This window comes from Gavia stellata, chromosome 4 (genome assembly GCF_030936135.1).
Source record: "Gavia stellata isolate bGavSte3 chromosome 4, bGavSte3.hap2, whole genome shotgun sequence".
Taxonomy (NCBI): domain Eukaryota; kingdom Metazoa; phylum Chordata; class Aves; order Gaviiformes; family Gaviidae; genus Gavia; species Gavia stellata.
The window spans coordinates 76,363,797-76,384,021 of record NC_082597.1 but is presented as its reverse complement, the minus strand read 5'-3'; the positions used below and the strand labels follow the sequence as shown (position 1 = coordinate 76,384,021).

Genomic DNA, 20,225 nt, shown 5'->3' with positions numbered 1-20,225 from the left:
CAGGAAAAGCCTTAGCTATTGTAAGTATCATTCAATCATACTCACACCTTCCCTAACAAACAAGTTATTTACAGGGGCAACGTTCATTTACAAATTAAAACTTAAAGTCATGCTAGCTAATGTTTCTGTAAGCTCCTCAAATGCCAATTTGAAGTAGTGCAACAAAAGCAAAGCAACCTCTTCAAAGGTTACTTAAGTAGTATTTACCTCCTCGTCTGCAAGGCCTTCCTCTTCCATAGCCACTTCTAGCTTCTTCTGCCTGCAATGGGGAGAAACAGGAGGTTGCTTTTTTTATTATTTATTAAAAACAAACATAACGCTACAGCAAGACAATGCTTTTACTTCACATATTCCAGACACCAAAGAATTTGCCTCAAATGGAAATTTAAAGACTTACTGCCCCCTCCATCCATTTACTCATTTGTGACCAAGTGAGTGGAAAATGTGTAAGCAAATTTAAGCACATACTTAATGTACTTGCAGAATTAGGCATTAAAGGTCCAAACATATATTCACTCTAATGACTTGTATTTCTTCATATAATCTTGTTGAAGTAAGGCTGTTTTTATCAGCTAAGATTACGGATCAGAATAAACATGTTTTCTTCACCATTTCTACCCCAGCTCTACTGCCAACACCTCAGCCAGCTCCAGCTTTCACCCCCAGCCTCAGCCTTGCTGACCTCTCCCTGGTCACACACCTGGTCCTGCTCCCCTTACTCTCGTGCCAACTAACTCTGCTCCACTGGATTTGCTATCACCTCCTCCCAGTGTCCTGCCCCGGCCAGGAGACTCCTCCAGCTGGTGCCATGCCAGGCTGGCAGGGTCTGAGTGGGGAGGGAAGCCTGGGAGTACCCCACAGATGGCAGGGGGTCAGCACGTGGCAACATGTCTACTGGACCCCTCTTCTTCCACCCGCAGGATGCTTCTTTACGACTGTCAGGGTGCAGCTTTCAGAAACCTGGTGACCCACTAGCAGTGGCCAAGACTTTGAAGGCTGGGTGCCAGGCTGCTGGCGTCTTTCTGCACGTTGGGAAGTACAGCATGATCCCCTAAATTAAAGGCCCTCAGTAGACAGTCTATTCTCCTAACTAGAAGCAACTCGATTACATGGGATAATGACTAAATACGATGAAGAGAGAAACCCTGCTGCTCAGCTGAAAACCCCTCAATTAAAAACACATTACCAGGGGAATGATAATTTCACATGCTGATGACAATTTGAAACACAACATTCATTATAATCAAATGCTTGGTGCTTCGACACTTAATTCAAGTAGCACTTCACAACACTGGAGGCAGAATTGGGCACCGATAAGAGAAGTTAAAGTGGAGATGACCAACGCATACTCCCACATGGGGAGTACCAGTCAACACCACCCAAGAATAATTTAGAGGTGAGTATTACATTAACCCTAAAATTCTTCCTGCCCACCAAAGAGCGTCTCAAGCCCTCCATCACCAACCCTATGCTCTTTACTGCCCCTTATTTCCACCCCAGACCACCCCCAGCTCTCTACCTCCTTTCCTTACCCCATTACCCTGTCAAACACCTCTCCTATCAGTCCTGTTGCCTACCTTCTATACACCCCTTTCTGCAGGGTTTATGAGTCTTGGCACAAGCTGCATGCTGCAGAGCATGAACAGACACCACAAGCCACTGCCTTACACAAAACTAAGTTAGCACCCATCAGCAGCTCTGCAGCATCTACCTCTGTAGAATTTATTCCAGGTGGCAGCATGGAGGAATTGGAAGTCACCAACCCCACATGCAGAAGTAAAAACCTCACACGTGCAAAATAAGACCCTGCACAGAGCGGTTTCCACAAAGTAGTAATAATGTGATGAGGAGGTAAATTGTATGAGGATGTCAAAAGTGGAGGTCCTCGGTCACTCAGTGACTGCTTGGTGCAGGAGCAGGGGATGTTCACAGGTCTACCAGTGCAGCCAGCAGCTGAAAGGTAGCCTGTGCCCTTTGGGGATTAGCTCCTTGCTACCAAGTACGGAAAAACTTCTGAGAACTGCTCTGTGCATGGGGATCAAAGTGCCCTTGAACAAACGCTGCCAAAAGCCAACCAAGAAAAGCTGAAGAGGGGTGAGAGAAAGCAGAACCAGTACCTGGTTTCTCTCTCTTCATGCTGTATAATTAGGTTGCTGTAGAAGTTCTCCAGCGTAAGTTTGGCCACCGTCACTCTCTCCCGGGTGTGGTTACTCATGGGAAAGGATGTTGTAGTCCCTGCAGTCATCGCCATGGTAACATGTACTGAAACAGAGCATGTCAAATCATTACTCACTTGAAAAAAAAGATTAAAATATATGTGTGTGTGTATATATATGTTTTTATATATATATGTATCTATATTTGTCTTTCCCACACTCCATCTCCAAATTCTTAAGACGCTATAGAATTCACAGGAAAGGCATTAAAAAACTGTGTTATAAAATTATCCCGAGATAGCAGGAGGACTTACTACCCACTCTCTAAAAAAAAAAAATAACAACATGTTGGCAAAACACAGGGTGAATCATAGCAAAGCATTATGCAGGCTACGGGCAGCTCACCCAGCAGCGTTTGTCCACAAATGAGGAAAATGTACCTCCGGCAGACTTGAGCCCAGCCTGGGGGAGAGAAGAGGCAGCGGAGTGTGGAAAGGAAAAGGGCTAAGGCAGGAGGAGGACCAGGCAGCTCCCACAGCTGGGCATGTCACAACTCTGACAATTTCAGACTCCAGAAATGCTAGGCGCTACCAAAAGGACAGGATAAAATGAAAAAGTAAATGGACAAAAATCCTAATACCATCCAGAGAAGAAGCTATTTCAAGGATAGAAGATAGCCATCAAATACCTTTGAATTTTAAAGCAGCTCAACAAAATTGCTTGTGGACAGTTGGAGGGATTTCTAGAAACCGTTGCATGAAAATGAAATAATGGAATTGCCTTATTTTAAATGGAAAACTTCTGTTGCTGTTTTTTAGTTTGGTTGGTTTTTTTACAGCAACAACCACCAAGAATAGAAAACCCTTCCCCACCACAAGGCCATTAGGTAACTAGTCTTTCCATTTGTTTCTTTTCTGACCACCTCTGTGCCATGCCGCCGATAAAATGAGCGGTTTCTGAAGCGGCTGTTCGTTACAGAACTCCCTGTGTTTGGATTCTCAAATCTGGGGGGAAATCTTCTTATGCAGCTGTAAATACATTACCCATGTAGATAAAGTACTTATACCTCAGGGCACATGTTCAGTGAGTACTTAAAAAGTGGGAAGAAAAAGGAAAGAAGAAAGGCCTGTCTATTTGAGAGCTTTCATCTTGAACCCGAAGAACTTGGATGTGCTAGAACTACACTTTCAACTCTGGGAAAAGACATCTTAGGGCAGTTGTGAGTCCCTTGCAGCTGGTCTAGGGAAGCCAGGGGAGATTAAAAAAAGCGCACTGTTTGTCCTAGGACTCCTGCCCTACCTGGAAGTGGGTTGAGGCGCTTTAGGAGAGAGTGCCACAAATAGCAGCATCTCAGCTCTACAGTCATTCATTCAGGTTGTTTTGGGTTGGTTCTGGAAAATAACACAGAAGTACATACACTTCCTTTTGATTATTTACGTAATCCTTCTATTTCACCAGGGGATTTTGAGGAAGACAAATCCCAAATTAGGTTTATGATCTTCAAGCAGATCCTGATACCTTTTAAGGTGAACTGATTAAAAGTTCATACAGAAGAAAACTTGCACGTCCACATCAGACAAGAAGATTGCTTAATTCAGCTCTTAGTTTTTTGTTTTGGATTTGCCTGCTACCCTCTGTGAAGATGGCATTTTATCTTGTGGATTTTTAATTGTATTTGGTGTGACAATAAGATATTTGTTGCCAGAAACGCAGCTGCTGTGTCACAAATAAAGGCCTTTTATAGTATTATGTTGATATTATTTTAGCTGTGTGTTTTGGAGTGTGCAAGACACCAGAGTTTGAGGGGGAAAAAAGTATCTCTCTATACATATACAGTGAGGTTTTAATAGCACTACAGCTGCTTTATGATGATGTCAATATTTCTATTTTTTAATCAATCTTTTATCCCCTTCAATTTTCTACTAAAGATAGATAACAGCTGTCAACTGTTAGTAATCTTTACCAAAAATTAAGGGGTTTATTCTTCACACAAACATGTACCCCATATTGGACACTTCTTGAAAAGTTGGAGAACTTGGCTCTGCTCTCCATATTGAGTCTGTTATACAATATTACACTCTCTTTCTCCCTTGATAGGTGGGAAAAGGTAAGTATAAAACAGGTATCGGAGAGCAAAACTACAACATGTTGGCACACCCAAATCAAACAGAGCCAACTGCTGGCCACATGCTGGCATCTGTAATTAACTTATTTCAAGAAATGACCTAATAGAGTAAAAACCTGCCTTCTGATCATTTTGGAGTGTCAGGATAGCATAGCATTAACCCAGGCTTGAAATGGATTAACCTTTACTTAAAGTATAATGAGTGCACTCTAGCACCAGCAAGCAACAGCATATTTATCCTTTGAACATCTTGTGTTCCTGGTAGGATAAAGTAACACTGCAATTTTGTTTCCTGTTAATTTGTTTTCCCCATGCTCCTATACTCACAAATGCACATGCTACCAAATAGCAAATCTAAGTCACTTGATTTTATTAAGCCTGTGAAAAGGAGATAACAATTCTGGCACTAGCACACCATGCTATAAATAGGGCAGCTGACCCTCACTGTGGTTCTACAGCAGGAAAATATAGATGAGAACACAACCCATAAGCTAGCAAGCTCAGAGAAAGCTATTTAACCCAGAAGTCACTTGTATCAACTTCACCATCATACCATGGTGTGAGCCCACCAAGGCAGGAGGGACGCATTACCAGAAGCATTTGCTTCCAGCATCCCACGTACCCTGTGCACACCCCACCAGCCCTGCCTCCGGACCACACTGTACCACAGCATAGCATCTCCTTGAGACAGTTTACTTTACATTTGCTCAGTTTGCAATTGGTGGCTCCAGGTGGCTCCAGTTAGCTCTGTCACTGTGGAAAAAAATAAAAGCAACTTTGTAAAACCAAGAAATACCATGAGCTCTCCAGGTTCCCCAAAGTAAGTGGAAAAGAGCACAGACTTGGCAGGAGACATAAGGTACCCTACAAATTCCTACGTCAGCTCACAGGTGAGAAAACCTCTCCATCCTTTTTCCTCCTGCCTCTCTGCTTCCACTAACAAACCCCCAAACAAAGCACAAATCCACATCCCAGACAAAATATTGAGCTGGAAGTAACCAAGTAAAATCCTTAAGCATGACCTTTACAAACAAATGATGCTGGAGGGGATGGGGGTGGGAAGGAAGAAGCTTCAAAATGGGGCCTTTTATTGACAGCACACTACTTCTACTGACCTCAGTACATTAAAAGGGAACGTTTTGAGAAGGTGCCACCCATAGTTCTTGGCAATGCCCTCAAAAAACTACTAATTCACCCAAATTCATGCCATCTGCATAATGGCACCATTCTACTCCTGCTGCATCACCAGCCTTGGATTAGGCTTCCTGGACCACAAAGAAGGTCATATTAACCAGCCAGATGTATTTGGCCAAAACTCCTCTGGCTGACAAGGACCAAAGACCTTTATTTCTGAAGGGCCTGTTACTTCGGAAAAAATGATACACCACCGGCTGTGAATGAGAGAGACGTCAAACCGACCTAATTGACAGGAGACACTGAGCAGCGTACAGCCCGCAGGACAACCTCTCGGAGCTGCCAGAAGCAGACACACCATATGTGCTGCTTGGCCCAGAAATCGAGCCTGTGCCTCCTGGACGGATGGCTGAACTCACAGCGCAAGCCTTTCTCCTGATGCCTGCTCTGCTCAGCAGCAAGCACCTACGGTGTGGACACAGGAGAGGGACGAGGAGCTATAGGTGTGTGGTGACCAGGGGACATCTTGACCTAAGAGGCAGGTGGGACAGCAGCATAGCAGGGAGGAGATGAAGGATGTTCCTGAAGGACAAGGGAGAGCAGGGTACAGCAGCAGAAAGGGGACAGCAGGCCCAGTGCTAACAAGCTGGAGTTTTCAAGAGTCTCCGTTGAGCAAGTCTGTCACAGAATCACTAAGGTTGGAAAAGACCTTTAAGACCATCAAGTCCAACCATCAACCCAACACCACCATGCCCACTAAACCATGTCCCACAATGCCACATCTACGCATTTTTTTGAACACCTCCAGCAATGATGAATCCACCACCTCCTTGGGCAGCCTGTTCCAGTGTTTCACCACTCTCTCAGTAAAGAAATTTTTCCTAATAGCCAGTCTAAACCTCCCCTGGCGCAACTTGAGGCCATTTCCTCCTGTCCTGTCACTAGTCACTTGGGAGAAGAGACCAACACCCACCTCTCTGCAACCCCTTTCAGGCAGTTGTAGAGAGCGATAAGGTCTCCCCTCAGCCTCCTCTTCTCCAGACTGAACAACCCCAGTTCCCTCAGCCGCTGTCCTGACCAGCCATCTCCTTTCTGGTAGAAAAATGCTGCCTGGTCCAAGCATACATTTGATCTTTTTATTCCCAGATCCTTCCTGACTGGGAAACAAAGAAAGGCCAAGCAGTGTTTACTACAGTTCCAGTCTCTGCATCCATCTATCACAACAGGTCTAAGTCAAACCCTTGACCGATTTTCCTGAAAGTGTTTCTACAGTTGAAAACACTACACCCAGCTTCTGCTACACAACTGGCAAGTCAAAACTCACATCCTCTTCAGGGTGCTTCTTGGCAGCTTCCACAGTCCATCATTAATGTTTTCATATTAGACTGTTGGATTCAGGCTCTGGTTAATCAAAGCAAAATCACTGAGGCATCCCATCCCACCTGCTACAACTCAAGAAGAGGCAAGATGGGGAAAAAAAAAATAAAAATCAAGGCACCTGGAGAACTGTTCTCCCCTGAAAGAAACACTTGGCACCTTGCAGGATATTTTCTAATCAGGAAGGGATTAGAACACAAAATCCAAGCCTCTCGCACATCATCTCCAGGAACCTCCACAGCTCCATCTCGGGACATCCAGGATGTGTGAGCACAGAGCTGTCACTTGGAAGGAAGGATGGAGGTTTGACACCCTCAGTAATTTTAGAGACTATTTCTACTGATCCAGGTAGCTCTAGACTTCAAAGAGAAAAGGATAATGAGGGGTGAAACAGGATCCCAACATAGATGTGCTACAAGATCTCAAGAAATTTGCTTTATTACCCCATGGCATACTTTCCAGCCTGTAAAATGGAGCAACAGGACAGGGATGTGGAGTAGAGAGCATAATCATAACACTTCACATCACCAAACGTTTAAACTGTAGTGATGGTGAAGATTCAAATACTTTGATAGGGAAAAACAAAAAAAACCCCAAACCAAACAACAAAACAAACACCCCTGCCAAAGCAGGTAAGTTCATAATTTCAGATCCTTCTAACATATTCTTCCAACATTTCACGTTTACTTTTTAATGATTTCTCACTTCAGTGAGAATATAAATATGTGAAAGTGGGCTACAAACAATGAAAACTGAAACCAATCTTTCCAGCTATCTTCCTTATTAGAGGGTTTCACATTCCTAGTGATACTACAGTAACCTATTTGCTCAATTCTTGCTTTCTGTTACACAGATTGCCAGCAAAAGATCAAGTCTGTGCCAGTTAGACAGTGGTGGGTATTATGACTGGGCTTCACTTCCATAAGAATGGGTCTGAAGGTGTCAGTCTCTTTACAGGCAAGTCTCCTGCACAACTGTGTTATATCGTATAGCTTGTTCTTACTATCAAATAAGGCTGATCTATACTATCAAATTAATCTGGACCTAATTCACGCACTGGAAATATCATTCTTATTTTTGAAGCCATGCATGTAGTATAATTATACAGCAGCCCTAGCATGAATTTACTGTGGACTCATTACTTAGTGCATATTGTAATTAGGAAGCAAACAGCACATACAATCCTCTCAGAGAAAAGCACGTTTTCCCACGTGACAGAACGATGCTACTTACATCATGCTGGGTTTCCGATTCGGCTTTAAAATGTAAAGCTACATACATGTTCATCAGGACAGGGAACACCAATCCCTCCTCTCAAAACAGCTATGTCACTTCACAGAAAGGGCAATAATTTTCATTTATACACCCAAGCACACCCCTAAAGCCCAGCAATTAGGAAGACAGTTCACTATTGCAGTAAAAAAGGTAAAACTGCAAAGTTTGTAAAGTTTCCATTTAATTCCAAGGGAATTTGGCTCTTGAGTGAAAGCCTCCGGGTAAGGCAGATACTGAAACGTATTTCTGCCTTTCAAAGTTACCATTTTCTCAGCATGACACTTACTGTCAATTCAACTTGCTCCTGAAATGAAGCATACAAATGGCATTTTTCAAGAATTAGAAGGTAAAAGAGATAGGAGAGACAGCCTTTCAGTGCCAGACCTATTCCAAAGTAAATGCGTACAGCTCAATAAAGCAAGTACCTTCAGAAATGCCAGCTATCAACACTGTGCATAGTGCTGGAGCTCTTCTGGGTAAGAAGCAAGAGCAGACTTAGTAATGCTGCTTAGCTCCTTACAGACAACACAGCAAAGCAACTCGCAAAACTGGGCACTAAAAACCACCGGTGACAAGGATTATATTTAAAAAATGAAGTGCTGTCTAGGAAAGCAGCATGGATACAGCAAGGCTTCAAGTATGAGTGCCAGCCCTGCTGTCTCCAAATTCTTTGGATTCTCTTAAAGAGAGACAGGAGATAGATATAGATATATAGATAGATATAAAAAACAACCCACCATACACAAATAACAGCATGATTCACACCAAAAGGCAGTGAGCAGGGACAGATAAACGAAATAATCAATCAAAGGCTCAGCAGGATGAGGTGGTGTGACATACCAGCAAGAGCAAGGGGAGGAGCAGCAGCTGCCCAGGCACCCTGGGCAACTTCTGAAACACGCAACTGTACGTGGTATGAGCTGACATGCAAACAGAAAGCAAAGATTAAAATGTTGTACAACAGCTGATGGCTACAGTGATGAAACAGAAGGAGAAAGTGGTCATACTGTGGCAGCAGCCTGAAGGGAAAATGACTTTCTGCGCTACGGTTTCCGCCAGCACAAATTTGGCAACTGCGCTGTGCATATTTTCACCATCCAATTGTTTATACTGAACCTCCTCCTGGAGAGATTCCCTGCCTTCTTCTTCTGTAACCCACTTTAAATCCACTCTCAAAGCTTTTGAGAAACCTCCAGAAACAAACAAAACACTACAGGATCCTGAAGTGTCCAAGCAGCAAGCAAGCAAACAAGAAAACCCCGCTATGCCAATCTACATCAATTATGGGCCAATATTTTTCAAGTCTCACAGCCTGATCTTAATACTTATGTTATTACTAAATAGAGATTTTTATGGTCAGAAGGGAGCCTTGTCCAAAGTTCACTTATGTCAATTAAAAACCCCTTCAGCTCAATAGGGTTTGACCTAATATTCTTATTCTTGACATCTGGATGATGCTAGCTGCACTACTGCTGTTACTGAAGTTCACACTTATCAGATCAGCATGTTTGCCAAGCACTGCTCTGGGGTATGTTTCAGAAAGAAAAATAAGTATTATGTTCTTACATAATTAATGTTTTTAGTATCACCATGCACAAACCCCTATTTCATTTAATATGCTACCTGAAGGAAGCAACATTCCCTGCCAAATACGACAAATCAGATACTGCACACACAGATTTTTCTTCTTCGATGTTGTTGCCAAGACCAGATCTTTATGACACCCTCCAGTTTTTACAACAGTCCCCATTTGAGAAGGGAAAATGAAATAAGACTGCAACAAGCTGTCACTGATACTTTAGCATTTCATTTACCTCATTGATATACTTCATTTCCTTTAGTTTGTTGTTCATTCCCCAACGTGTGATACGTTCTAATAAGTTTTGCTACTTTAGAGTTACAGAATTAATTACATTTGTTCTATTTAAAGTAGCACTAAGGAACCGAGTAAAATTAGCCCTGTCTGAACACGCTTTGCTATTTAAAAACAAAATATGTTCAAATGTTTTAGCCATTTTAAGTCATTCTTGCTTTCCCCATAGAGCGTCTGGGTGAGTTGCCTGTTATAGTCACAGCTAAAAGCAGAGAGCGCTCCATGACTCGCCCAGCCCCAGCTCATAAACCAAAAAAAGCGGACACTCCCAGTGCCCGACCCCCATGACCGTGAGAAAACCTTGAGGAGACATTCACAGACATGCAGGACTCGGATGGAAGCGCTGCACGGGTCCTGCAGCCTCAGTGGCTGCTGTACTTCCAGAACCAATGACACCAGGGAAACCTGGGGGACTGTGAGGCCCAGAGAGCAACTCGGGGTGTCAGTGGCTGGCTCCAACATGCCCCCTAAACTCCAGAAGAGCTTTTCACCCAGTGCACCGAAGTAAGAGATGCTTTCAAAGCGAAGGAAGTTACTTTCCTACCTTGGGGTAGACTCTTAAACCTACAAATACCCCAAAAGACAAAGGAGGGGTTCTGAGTAGCCTAGGCAAAAAACTCTGCAGAAAAACACCAACACCCCCCCCGCCCCCAGCAAAGGCCACAGTTGTACGCACACTCTAAGCTGGCATTAGCCAGCACTGTTTCTGAAAGAAGCTGTCCCACTTTCCATCAAACCATCTGTTTGTTTCTCTCCTGCTGCCACTCAATGCTTTGTGCCAGCATGAGAAGCTGCGTAACCCAGATTGAGGAACTGCACCAGGCTAAAATGATTTCTTTTAAAACAGTTCTGGTAAGGCTGGTTTCACCTGCGTTGATTGAAAAGGGCCACCCCACCCCAGGCTGAGCCTCTTCATTCCTTCCCATGGAGTTTGTCCAAAAGCCAGAAGTAAGCGACAGGGCCTCGTCTTTTAATTTGGCTCACAGAAATTAATCTCACAAATCATTCCAACACACCCGCAGTAATGATAAGGAAATATTTCCTAATATGGAATAAAAACTGAATATTGGAGTTGTGCTGCACTCCAGGATTTCCTGCTATTCAACAGAGCCGAGCAGCAGAAGTCTCCCATGAACAGCGGCTGTGATTCAGCTCTCTGCTACTTTCAACGAGCAGCAAGCACAGCTGACAAACACAAATTCATTTCCCCAACAGGAAAAGGTACAGGCTGGGTAAAATTTATATGTATTTTTGTATATACATATATGTACATATACATGTAAACTATGTATATCTACACCTATATAAAATTATGCACTTTGTTTTCTTCCTTTCAATCTTTTGTCCACTTCAAGTAGCAAAGGAACTTTTGATCCAAACATCATAACCTTTGCTTTCAGTAACAATGGGAGACTGGTCACCTAAAGTTTAGAAACAAAAACCCACTAATAAGGTCACTTCCATCTCGGCTCCACTTGCCTCAACCTTTGGCGATACAATTACATTCTTTATGCTCTACTATCAATAGCTCTGTCCCAAAGTTAAGAGTACATTTTGAGACATCCTGTACTTAGAACACTCACTGAGCGTTGAATGATTTGCAATGACATACCAAAATCCTCACGAGCTCAGTCCTTTCAAATAATTCATCTTATTTTCTTTACAGAAGGGCTTTTTAAGACAATGCAATAGTTTAGGTTTTAGCAGTACCCACTCAAATTGCTTTACTGTGCACATGTGTGCGGCTGCAAGATAGTATCCCCTATCCACCCCATTAACCTCAATGTAGAAAGAGGAGAAAAACAGAGGTTGTACTTCTGCTCCATCAGCAAGGATGGAGGGCTAGAGCTGGGAACAGGAAGGGCATAGAGGTGCTGGTGTATCCACACACTGCTTTGTCTTCCAAGGAGTGCCCCAAATGGGAGGTCAGCTCAGGACAACACCCTGGGCGACTAAACAAAGCACAAGACGCAATGGGGAAACTAGACTTGCAGTCCCATGCAGCCATCCCTCCCTTCCAGGGTTTACCACGGCATCTAAATTGATGCATTTTAATTTATTGGCAACAAGATAAATCAGTAGCTTGCTGAAAAGCTAACAATGCTGTGCAGTGAAATGGTGTTTCATAGCTTGCTTTAGCTTACTTCTATCTTTCCTTTCTCCTGGCTCTCCACAAGTTGCACAGTGCTGCAAACCTTTGTGCTCTTAGAAGTGTCTAAAAACAGGAAGCTCTATCTACTGAAGTAATTGCATTCCTGGGCACTTAAGCATTTTCTCAGCTTATAGCAAGCACTTGCATCCAGGCATATTCAAGAAAACATTGTTTTAAGATCTGCTAAATTAACTGGCATAAAGAAGCCCATGCTAAATATTTTGCTGCAATGTTTTGGATGATGAAATAATTATGAAGAGAGCAAGGTCAATGACCAAAAATCTGTTTCCTCCTCAGTTATTGGTTTTCTGGATAAAATTATACTGAGGTCTAGCGAAAGATATGTCCCACTGCAAAACATGTACAACTGTCTAAAAGTAAAATTCACTCACAGTGGATTTCTCTACATCTGGCTCTTTCATGGCCAAGAGACACAACTTAGGACAGAAGTAAAGAATAAGAGGAGGAGCTTCTAACATGGCACCTGCATAAAGTTTCCTTGAAATTGTAATATATTTTCAGCTTTGATCCAACAAACTCTACTCTTGGATTTTAAGGATGCTGTAAAGCCTTCCTGTTTTCTAAGGAACCTAGGGAGGCAGGAACAGAGGGGGGCTTTGCCATTGGGAACTAGGAGGGACTTCTGCGTGGGAGAATGCTGGAGGACAAGAGGGCACTAAGTTAATTTTTCTTTTTACTGATGTATGTTCAAATCTCTGACTCTTGCTGGGCTCTTTTTAGATCACATCAATCAAATTAAGTATAGTGATTACACATGATAAGTCTGTGCCAGCAAAGGAGCTGACCGCTAAATGAGATGCAGAACATCAGTGACCAGCTATAGCCTGCAATGCCTGTAGTCAGGGTTAACGAACACAACAGATCCCTCTGGCCTTAAAAAGCTGCAAATGCAGGTAGTGCATCTTGTTAGTACATGCAATACTGGAGAGCAGATGTTTGCCCATTCAAATCCCACTACAACAGTTCATTTCTTTATGATTTTTGGAGAAGGAGACAGCTTTTGGCACATAAAGCAGACTACCTTGATGAGGCCTAGGATACACAGAGATGAAAAGATGCATGTAAGAGAGGAATACAGGATACCATCTTCATAGCGCCTGAAGCCGGGAAGCAGATTTGGAATGGCAGAGATGGAGCTGTGCCATAGTCTTACCACCAAACCATCAGGAGCTCTGACCATCAGTACCAAAGGTGGAGAAAGAAATATTATTTCATGAAGGAACCATGACGTCAACATTTGATCCCTACTGTGGTAACAAGGACAACTGAAAAGAGAAAACATTACCATTCTGCCTTATTATCAGACTGTTCTAGGGGAGAACAGTCAATACAACTGTGTTTTTGCATTTCAACATTTATATCAATTTGAGAACAAAAATACACTGCAAGTGGGTAGCTGTGGCTTATCCTTCTGAGATTTAGAGGCTTAGGTATAGAATAAAACAGCTCTTTCAACAGCAAACTTCCAGCACCTCACCTTCATGAAATCCGAGAGTCTTCCTGCAGCCTATTGCTTAACACCCCAACTGCTCATCTCCTCTAGGGCTGAAGAGTGATCAGGAGTGCTTTGTTACAGATATGTGTATATACACATGATCCCTCCTACACAATCACATATCCACCCTTCTAGGAAGATAAAAGAAAGGCAAAAAGGAAAAGGAAATAAAAGATTTTCACCCAGGTGAAAGATGATGAGGTTTGTGATGGGCATTAGTTCCCTCTGGAAGGTCATTCTCCAGTCTTGGCCTGGGAAAGCTCACTCAAAATGGGTGGTGTTTTCCTCTAAATTAGTCTCAGAGATTTGATTCAATTATCTGGTTTCCTAGTTAAAGGACAAGAGAGGCAAAAGCAGGGTGTGGACAAAAGCTCTGGCTATATCCAGCTGCAAGAGAAAGTGAGAGGGAAAAGGAACAGAGGATATCTACTTAAGTTTCTAAAAGATACTAAGACTGTATGTAGCTGCTGTGCTACAATTAAACATGCAAAAACAGGCAAATTTCCAGATTAAAAAAAATGATAAAAAGCCCAGTTTCATACACTTCCAAGATGAAATCAATTATGGCAGGAATAACAGAACAAGATGACAACCTCTCTAGGAGCAAACCTCTCCCACCAAGAAACCCTTCAGAACAGTCTTACAGCATGTCCTGAGGGCTAAGCACACTCTTGATGGAGAAAAGGAGCAAGACTCATCAGTAAGAGAGACTCTTCATGGAACACAGGTCACCTCATACAAAGGTATGGGCCTTACCGGAAAGTAGAAGGAAAAGCAACACTTGTGTTCCTGCAGAATGGCTCTCACTGTTCCTTTTCAAGGTGTAAGTCTCTATTGCCCTTTAAAGTGACTAAGTGTCATTGTGCCTCCATTTCTTTATCTGTCAAGCAGAGATGAAGACAAGTGGAGTTACCTGCAGGAAATTTGAATGGAAATACCAGTTTAGTGCAAACAATGTGTAAAGATGGAGACTGGTGGAGTGGCCAAAAAAAAAAAAGGCACCTTTCAGGCAGCGATCCGAATTGCTTGACAAGTTGGATACAAACAGCTATTTCCCATAAATAGTAACCAGAGAAAAACCCAAATAAGCCGTAGGAAGAATGAGATCATTTCCACTTTTGAAATATTATTTAACATTAACATTTCCTTATGGGGATGGGCCCCATGCACAAGGCCCTTACACAGAAAAGATAGACATTGCTGCCAAGTTCTGTTTCAAGGAGCGTCAATGCAGGTCTATGAATTGCTTCTTAGAGAGAGGTCCCTCCCTCTCACTTTGTTGATCCCTCCAGCCCTGGCCACACACTCCTACAGTTTTCCCAATAATGCAGCCACAGGCGAGTTAGGTTTGTCAGGCTGCTGAGTTCACCTAAGCTACCAACCACTCCCATCCCCTTGTAAAAAGGAGACCATTCTTCCATAAAATCAGCAAGTTGGTTCGTCCCACCCTCCAACTACACATCTGCTAAATTCAGTGAAAGAGGAGTAATGAAACATGGATAGGCAGAGAGGACAAGGGGGAGAACAGCACTGTCCCTTTTGCAGACACCCAAATTTGGACTACATCCAAGTAGGATTTGGATACAGTTGTGGCGATGGGAGGAGAGGACTGTCCCTTTTCACAGTGGCCAGTAATTCAGTCTGGATTCAACATAAAACCCAGAGCCTAACCATGACAACTGTTAAAGAAATGCTCTCATCAGTGAGTCACATTCTTCTTGCACCAACTTTTACTGGCTCCATTTGGGAATGTGCTGATGGAGAGGACAGCTTTGCAAAGCTCTTAAAAAACAGGCTATGATTACTTTCTCACATCCCCTTTACTTCAAGCTGCAACACTAGGGAACACAATTCATTCGATATTGATGAAAATGGTTATGGTGAGGCTGATCATGATGAACAGCTGAACACCTATCCCCTAGACGGTGTATCATACGCTGCACTCTTTGTAAATATAGCTAGGGTCATACACAAAGACCAGGAAGGGTTTGTACTGTGTGCTGCTTCTGCTTGCTTCGGAAGCCATACCAAGTGCTCCTCCTGGAACGCTGCTCGGTTCCTGTATGTTGAGCAAAGCCCAACATGGACAAGCAAGCTCAAACAGCAATGCTGACATGGAGCAGAAGTCCACACTATGCAGCAGACACAAACATAATTTGTGCTTGAATTTGAATAGTTCTATGCTCACCCAAAGAACGCTGAAAGCAAAGACAGAGCAAAGCCCAGTACCCGATCTACAGTAACACACCAGGAACATCCACCTTAAGGCCCACTCTAATTTCTCACTCATTCCTTAATGCACGTCCTCTCATTCTACTCAACAATTCTACCAGAAGAGTTACCTGCAAAGGTATCCCTAACACAACCTGTAATAGTGACTTGAGGTGGACAAATCTTCCTGCAAAATAAAACCACATTAAATTCCTGGTATTTGCCAATGATGCAAGCGTTGAAGTCATGAATATTTTGAGTTTTCTTTTTCTAATTCTAGATGATGTATGTACAGAGGAAGGATGCTCTTGTGGCTACAACACAGGAAACTGCATTAAGTAACAGATGATCTGGATTCTATTTTGTTTCCCATGTGCAAAACCAAACCCTACAGAAAAAAAGAAAAAAGAAAAGTACTTGGGGTGTGCCTCAGTCACCCTACAAAAAAACAAACAGCATTCCTGTACCTACCAGGTCATGTTAGGAGGCTTAATGAGTTCATATGCACAAAGAACCTCAGCTCTTAAGAGGAAAGATGCTAAAGAAGTATTAAAAAATTATTAACTCATTCTGAAAATTCATTATTTAACCTGGCCCCAAAACTTATGAGACATGTGGCCCCTTCTTTGTCATTGCACTTCTGAGTTGCCCATTCAATCAGACTGGACAAAGAGTTAACTACAGTCAACTGCAGAAGAGGCATTAATCTGTATATTGTGGATTTGGAAGGGTGTGTGGCAAGATAAGCAATTGAGATGTTTTTCACTGTTCCAAGAACAGGGTTGAAGTCTTAATTCTGAATCCAGAAGTTGGAGGAAAATATATGTGAAAAGGCAATAGAAAGGACAATTAAATATTAATATACTGCAAGTGGCCAAGTTTGGCAATAACATTCCCAAGACGAGCTACACTCAGCCTCGGAGAAACGTTGCTATTGTGAATCCAGCTGAAAGCATTCATTTGAATGACTCCCCAGTCAATGTTTACACATTCTGTTGCTCATATGCAAATAACATTAATCAGCTGTCTTTTAAAGTACTGATAAATAGATAACATTTGGAAAGTTTATCGTTTCCTGGTAAAGCCACACATAATATCAGGAATGTAGTTTGTGACATTGATATCACACAGGGTAAGAGAGAATACTTCTCAATTTCATGAATCACTAAGAAGCAGCTGCTCTGCTATATTCTCTTCACTTCTGAAAATATAGAGAGCACTAAAAAAAATAAAGAGAAAGGAGTCTAATAATGTAGTATTAGTACAGAAACAAAAACATTTACATCTGTGATTCCCCACACAATTAATTATTGCTTCAATTGAGTCTTAAAATACATTTCAACTTGCACTCATTTACAAAAAGAAAACCAAGTAAAATCCCTTATTTTAGAAGTACCCCTGGCAGTCAGAAAAGGTCTGTGCAAAAACTAGCACTTTTTACTCCACAGATCAAGTCCCAATTGATATTGAGCCCTACCTCCCTAGCCTAGATGCATAATAAAAATTTCATTACCCTCCCCAGGTCTAAGATGATAACACAGGGATGGAAGCAAGATCTGGAGGCTAGTCTTGCAAAATAAATCAGTAATAAAATAAATTAATGGAAATTTCAGCAAATCCTGGAAGCACAGGGAAGCTGCTCTGCTGGCAGCCTCTGGGAAGGAAAGTGTGCCCTCAAACCTTCCCAGCATGCCCAAAGCTGCAAAGGCCTCTTGGGGTTGTTACCAAGCCTCAAGCTGCTTTCCCCTCCTTGGGGTTATTCCTCCTGTTAATAATGCCAGGAAGCATCTTCATCTTCCAATGAACTGGAGCTGCAAGCTTTATTCTGCTTCCCTATGTGATGTACCTTCCTCCCAGCTTTCAAGCAAATTATGTTTTGCCCCTTTAAAGTATTTTCCACCCAGATCTTGAGGTACTTTGCAGAACTGAAACATAAAGCACATCACCTTGGTAAAGCAAGTCAGCAATTGTATCCCTGTTGACTACAAGGAAAGTAAATGAACTCAGGCTCAATCCTGGGAGGACTCTGAAGGTGTAAGAGCAAGGGAAGAACTTGACCAGAGAACCCTGCCTTGTAGCAAGCATCCACAGTGGCCTGGGGGACAGACCCCTTCAACTCCACCCATTTAGTAGTAGAAATACATCCAAGATAACATACAGGCTTACATAGCATGCTCCACATGTAGTTCTCAAAATATGAGGACAACTTCAATCTGATTTTAGAAATGGGAAAAATGAGGCACAACAAAATTAATCAGAGCCACCAAAATAAAAAATAGTTTTAAAAAGTCAACCATGCAGCACCATACCAGCATCTGAAGCACAAAATGTAATTTGCAGAAGCTGCCAGAAACCTGAAGGAAGAGCTGAGACATGGAATCGCCAGATTAGTCCTGACTCTTACCTTGGGTTTAGTATTAGAGTCAGATCAGGGCAACACTGAGGAAAGGCAAGCTGTTTCTCTGGCAAGCCTTCACACAGATGCACATTTGAAAAATGAAATGTGTGCACTTAAGGAACATAAAAATGTTTTATGGAATCCTATTTTTAACACTAAGTGGCACAATGAACTATGGGAAAAACTAGAATTGCAGCAGGAAACAGAAAAAAGCTCAGTTGACCTGAGCCTTGGGTTTTTCAGAGGTGCAACTGCAGAGAAGCTCTGCCTACTTACACTGCTGTTTACACTGGGCCCCGGGGCTTTCACAGCTGCTATTGAGGAAGCACATTCTTCACACTCTTCTGGAGAAAAACAAACAGATTCTGACTACACTATCAGCAAAACAAAAGGAGTCTGTGTATTCACAAGTTTTTGCATGCACCTGCAGAGATATTTCACTAAGGTGAAGCCAAAGGATTTTATTATTGTTGAAATTTCAACTGCCATAGGAAACTACTCAGAAGTCACACAGCAGTATCAGAGCATATATACGCATTTGAGGCTGCACAACTGGAAGTCCACCAGGGCCTTGTTTGTACCCATCTTTTTCCCCGAAACATGTGTTAACCTCTGTTCTACCAGCTGTAGTAGCAGAGATCTAAAATAGCCACCCTCACAGAAGGTAGAAGCAAACATCTCCTCCTACTGCTTTTTCATCTCCACTGACTACAGAGGACAGTTAAGACGACTAACTGGCTTGAATGTGCAGCTTTTAAGCACCCAAGGGTAGGTAGATGAATCCTGCCTGGCAGCTGACACAATGCCAACTCTCACTGTTATGAGGGTACCTGGAATTAGTCTTTGGATTTAGCAGTTTGCTTCTCCTGATCATCTCAAAAGCCTGTAACTGTTGGCCATGTCTGTAACAGGTTTCTCAAGCACTTTTAGAGACCCAGGCTCATCAAATAGTAGTCCTACAGCAAATGGGTGTGACTTACAGTTAAAATACATTTCAAGGGCCAAATGAAGCAAATAAAATAGGTAACATCCCTCCCCCATCCCCATCTGCACCATAGAGCGCTGAACTCTCCAGCAGAAGAGGACTGGGCAACTGTCTGTAATGTGATAGACTCAGCTCCCACCAAACTTAAGACAATTTGAACCCAACTGTGGTTTGACCATCTTGTCATTTTTACATCCTTTAACTCTGAGCACCTCACAGACAGTAAAAATATTCTCCACATAAAGAAAAAAGATGAAGATCTGAAGCTCTATATATAGTGTTCGCTAAAAATACCTCTTTGGAGACATCCTTTGCCAAATAAGTGCCAAAACTTCAAAGGCTGAATTATAATGTTGAAATATTTGTAATGTAAGTTTGTTATGTTTCTTGTTAAGCATGGCTGGCAGTCAGAGATGGCACCTTTCAGCTCAAAGACCTGGTTCAGGCAATAACTGGAAATAGCTCTTTGGTGGCTTACGTGAAATGAGTCAATGGATCTCAGTCCAGCTCTCAATAAATTAGGAACCACATCACAAAGCATCTGTAAGAGTCACTTCCTTTGTTGATACCATTCTAAAGGCCAAGGACTGAATAAGGTGGGGGAAATGAATTATCCTCCCTCAAAATAGCACGTTCCTTCAAAACACGAATTGCTTTTACCTAGCATCTTTGCTGAAAGTATCCCAGTGTGTTTTTACAAAATATGAACTAATCTAAGTATTTCTTTAAGTAATATATATAACCCCACACTTTCTCAGTAGGAAAAACTAAGACCTGCTGACCGTCAACATGCCAGAGCCATGCAAAAGGAGAGCAGGCAACAGGAGTATTCCTATCCCACATGCTAACTGCATTTCTGCTTTCTGGAGCCAACAAGAGTTTAAGAACTCCCAAGTATTTTTCTTTAAGAAAACTGAGCAAACAAACATAGGCTCACCTTGAATAAACCGCTTAATTTCAAGGACTCACACCATTAGGAATATTTGCATTATCTTTGCCAGTAGAGAGGCATGAAGCAAGTAA

The 20,225-nt window shown here is 42.4% G+C and overlaps 1 protein-coding gene across 1 annotated transcript in view; it reads right to left on the bottom strand.

Moving 5' to 3' along the window:
- Window positions 1-20,225, bottom strand: part of STK38L (serine/threonine kinase 38 like) — a 48,208-nt gene that overhangs the window by 16,231 nt on the left and 11,752 nt on the right. The window contains exons 2-3 of the mRNA XM_059816617.1: window positions 2,118-2,262; window positions 208-259 (exon numbers count right to left, since the gene is read on the bottom strand). Coding sequence (XP_059672600.1) covers window positions 208-259; window positions 2,118-2,251 — 186 coding nt within the window. The 5' untranslated portion in view covers window positions 2,252-2,262. The remainder of the gene's footprint in view (window positions 1-207; window positions 260-2,117; window positions 2,263-20,225) is intronic.